We start from the raw sequence: 1,298 nt of genomic DNA on the forward strand, positions 1-1,298 counted from the left end.
GTGTACAAAACATTATTTTTAAGGCAAATGCACTTTTTATTTTGACACTTGGTCTTACAAATACATTTTAAAAATCCTTGGCCAGTTCCTGTCGACTGTTCCTTTGAGACTGTTCGTAACGCCACTTCTGTGTCTATTGGAACCTCGTAAATTTGTAGTAGCTTTTTATGACATACTGTGAACTGACTTCTGGCGTATAACTGCTTCAGAACTCCATCCCGAGTTCCTAATCGATAAAAACCATCACTTGTCACCTAAAAAAAATTTAATGTATTACTTATTAATATTAAACACATAATTTTTAAACTAATTTATTACCTCTAAAACAATTGCCAGTATACTTCGTGCGTCCAAACGTCCTTTATCTACCTCAGGAACTGGAACACGTACAGTTGAATGAACTGCCACCGGCAATAGCTTCTTATCCGACCACGCCATCATTTTTTTCGCTTGATTTTCAAGATTTTTCCTTGGCTCTCATTCGCAAGACATTGGCGTTTTCGTTATTTAATTTAATAGTGGCCCGGGTAGTTGTAGCTAGGTAATAGTTGTTCTGTGTCTGATACTTCATTTTCGACATTTGAATTAATTTCTGGTGCTTGTTCTGTGTCTGATACTTCATTTTCGACATTTGAATTAATTTCTGTCGCTTGTTCTGTGATTAATTCAGCTAATTGTTCTTCATTTTCTATCGTACTTATTACATAATGTGGTAAATTTGAAGTGTTTAGACCAATTTTAATTTTGCAGCCAAATAAAGCTTCATATGGAGACATTTTAATGCCAGAATGATAAGCTCGGTTTTTCATAAGCTGGATGAAGCGAAGTCCTTGGCTCCAGTGTCGGTTTTTTTCATCTTGCATCCACGTTGTCAACATATTCTCAATATCCTGATTAGCACGTTCTACACTACCTTGAGATTGGCTGTGCCTCGGTTTGCCATGTACTATTTTTAATTCGGGCCACATGTTTCTTAAATTAGATACTATTTGGTTCGAAAACTCTCGTCCATTATCCGATTGTAAAATAGTAGGAGCTCCAAGCAACGTGAAAATATCTATAATGTTATAACTTATAAGCTACCTCTTCAGCTCGCTTAAATTCGAGGGGTTTGAGAACAACAAACTTCGTGAGGTGATCCTGGTACACCATAATGAATTTAAATTTCCCATCAGGATGAGACTGGAAATCTATCAAATCAACTTGCCATCGGGAATTAAAGTCAGAAGATATTATTGGTTTAACTACTACTCCTTTTTTTCGAGCCTTTTTGTTTTTGTTGACATGGTTCACAAAAA

General features: G+C 35.9%; 1 protein-coding gene across 1 annotated transcript; it reads right to left on the minus strand.

Annotated features, from left to right (window-relative positions):
• Window positions 1-11: 11 nt before the first annotated feature.
• LOC103311193 (KRAB-A domain-containing protein 2-like) lies at window positions 12-1,240 on the minus strand. Its single transcript, XM_008190766.3, has 2 exons — window positions 319-1,240; window positions 12-254 (listed from the first exon to the last, which is right to left on the minus strand). Exon 1 carries the CDS (start codon window positions 966-968, stop codon window positions 513-515), a length of 456 nt encoding a protein of 151 aa, XP_008188988.1. The 5' UTR covers window positions 969-1,240; the 3' UTR covers window positions 12-254; window positions 319-512.
• Window positions 1,241-1,298: the final 58 nt, after the last annotated feature.

Source organism: Acyrthosiphon pisum, unplaced genomic scaffold (assembly GCF_005508785.2).
Source record: "Acyrthosiphon pisum isolate AL4f unplaced genomic scaffold, pea_aphid_22Mar2018_4r6ur Scaffold_1007;HRSCAF=1474, whole genome shotgun sequence".
Lineage (NCBI taxonomy): Eukaryota > Metazoa > Arthropoda > Insecta > Hemiptera > Aphididae > Acyrthosiphon > Acyrthosiphon pisum.

Bases quoted from the DNA above. Each gene is read 5' to 3' on its own strand.
- LOC103311193 (XM_008190766.3), bottom strand. From the start codon at position 968: ATGTGGCCCGAATTAAAAATAGTACATGGCAAACCGAGGCACAGCCAA.